The 2,500-nt window shown below is 39.3% G+C and overlaps 1 protein-coding gene across 2 annotated transcripts in view; it reads right to left on the bottom strand.

Moving 5' to 3' along the window:
* Positions 1-2,500, bottom strand: part of LOC137997028 (CAAX prenyl protease 1 homolog) — an 18,778-nt gene that overhangs the window by 5,420 nt on the left and 10,858 nt on the right. For both annotated transcript variants that reach the window (XM_068842715.1, XM_068842714.1), the window contains one exon: positions 324-455. In XM_068842715.1, the coding sequence (XP_068698816.1) occupies positions 324-455 (132 nt within the window). The remainder of the gene's footprint in view (positions 1-323; positions 456-2,500) is intronic.

Raw genomic sequence — 2,500 nt, 5'->3', positions numbered from 1 at the left:
CGGCAAATTTCAGTAATGCTACCGTACTTTGGAGGGGAATCGAGTCCATGGCAACCTTAGCGGGGTTGGCTGTGAGATTTCGCCCTCGCCTTATTGTCATTGCTTTTCCTCACGAAATCATGGCATTTTTCGTGTGGAGGTTTCATTGCTACACCGGGACAAACGAAGAACAGGCATGGCTTCTTTTCACGAACAAACTCCTGAAAAATGCTCTAATAAACAACAACAACGAAAGCACCTTTTTAACTTTAACAAAAAAGGACAGATACACTGCGTAGAGAACTTGTCAAAATAAACCGCTATCACAATGGAATCGTGTTTACCTGTGAGATACCAAGGTTTTTAAGATTGTGGCTAAGTTTCCAGTGACCCAATTCGTGCCCTAATATAGCCAGTATCTCGTCATTTGAACAGCCTTTGGGTGTCTTACTTTTCCCATTATCTTCACCTGCAACCTAATAGAGTAAGAAAAAAACGATGATAATTTTTACTCTCTTCTATTCCTATTTTTTGAAGGTATTTTCTCGCCGAAGAACATCTTAGAAATTTCAAACACGTCGGGCCATAAAGGGACCTTCGTCATCCGACTATTTCAAGAAATACATAGTACCTAAATGGCAGACCGTAAAACTTCAACCTCGGAATTTACGATTCAGCTCAAAGGATGCAGAATTGGTAGACAAACTGTGCGAAACAACACCGTTATAACAACCCTAGCAGGTCATCAAAATGAATTGTTTGCTTTTATTTAAAAGAGGCCCTATTCATCTGGAGTCTGGATCGAAGACGACTAGGGATTCGCAATTGGCCTTGATGCAAATCTTGATCTTCTTTAACCCACTTCTCGAGTATCACAAGCCTGATTATGTTGCAGAAACAAGCAAGGAAATATCGTTTGAACTTTCCACATTCCTTTTAACAATCTTAAAATATTTGATTTTGTGACGCAATGGTTCGGTCTCAGAAAATGAAGGGTACAGATTGTCATATAACTTCCAATTTTCAATCAGTGGAGTGTCAAAAGTGATTTTGTAATTACTCTTGGTTTTGCATTCTTACGCTTCGTGACTGGATAAAAACTCGCGCTACAAACCCAGCCAATCAGGAGTAAAAGCCAACAACAATAGCAAATTGGCTTGCATGCATTGCCTCCAATGAGTCGTGATTGGCTCCTGTGGTTTTCGGTGTCTGTTGACTGGTTTTGGTTGTCAGCTGATAACTGTTAGATCCCTGATGAATTCCCTTAATGTTTCCCTGATGGTTTCCCTGATGTGAAAGGTTTCAATTGGTCGAGTCGGAAAATACCACAATAATCTTCGCCCCCCCTCCCCCCCCCCCCCCCCAATTTCGAATAAAAAAAGTTTTTTTTTTCTCTTAGGACCATTTTAAGTCCCAAGACAAACTGGAAACAATACTTATGCAAAATTTGGAGGAGGGGGACAAAACAAGGAGTATTATGGTATTTTCCGAAGTGGCCTATAGGGACTTAAGGAGGCTCGAAATAGTTTCTCCTTTTTTCAAACAAATAAACATATTCTGTCCTTAGATACAGTTACGGCAATCATATCAAGACGAAATTTGGCCAGGGTATTAAGTACCTATCGTAGATTTCTCACATTATGTTTTCCTCCAAAATAATGTTACCATGGCAACGATATTAGGCATTTCTTTGAGCCTTAAAATCAACATATGTGGTCCTTTTTGAAGAAACGGGACGGTGAAATTTTCCCATTTAGTGTTACCAGATAATGTTGAAAATACTCTCTAAAATATTTAAAATTCAACAAAATCTGTAGGTCAGTTTTTCGGAAAAATAAGTTTTTTTGAATTGTTTCTCTAATTATTTTTTTCACCAACAGATTTTTTTTAAATTTGAAAGACAAACGGTTTAAATTAATCTAAGCTAACATGCAAAAAATGAAAAAAATTCACCGTCCAGAAGCAGAGATATAAACGAGCAAAGTTGCAAAATCAGGAAAAATTAGGGGGTTACAAGATCAGCATTTACGCATGCGTCACCCGCTCATTCGGGTCCGCGCGCGAGTGGGGCTACAGGTCAACACAAACGGATTTAAGTAACTATTAAACCGTTTAAGTAGAATTTTCGTAGTTTTCGTGAATAGGAGATGTCTATTTATATGCCATGTATATAGGAATTGGAGAAAGGTAAGCGAAATTAGCGGTATTTGTTTATTTCTGGTGACCCATTTAAATCATGAGCTGACGCAAGCAGCTTACGAATTGCGTGTGTGGCTTACGCCCGCGCACTCAGCTGAAAACCCTTTCGAGCCTCCTTAACGTTCTACAGCGCGGCCGTCAACGAGAACGCCACAAAACAATAATATCATTGGTTAAAAAAGGAAAAAATCATGCTGAACGTGCGGCACGCATTTCATCACCGACGACGACGACGACGCGAAAATCACCTAATTATTAACGTGAGCATACAAATGTGAATCTTTCATTCTCTATTTTTACCCTGAAACGGCTCGTACCAATT

The sequence above is a fragment of the Montipora foliosa genome, chromosome 3 (assembly GCF_036669935.1).
Source record: "Montipora foliosa isolate CH-2021 chromosome 3, ASM3666993v2, whole genome shotgun sequence".
NCBI classification, from domain to species: domain Eukaryota; kingdom Metazoa; phylum Cnidaria; class Anthozoa; order Scleractinia; family Acroporidae; genus Montipora; species Montipora foliosa.
Note: the sequence above shows the minus strand (reverse complement) of the source record. Positions and strands in the feature narration are given on the sequence as shown.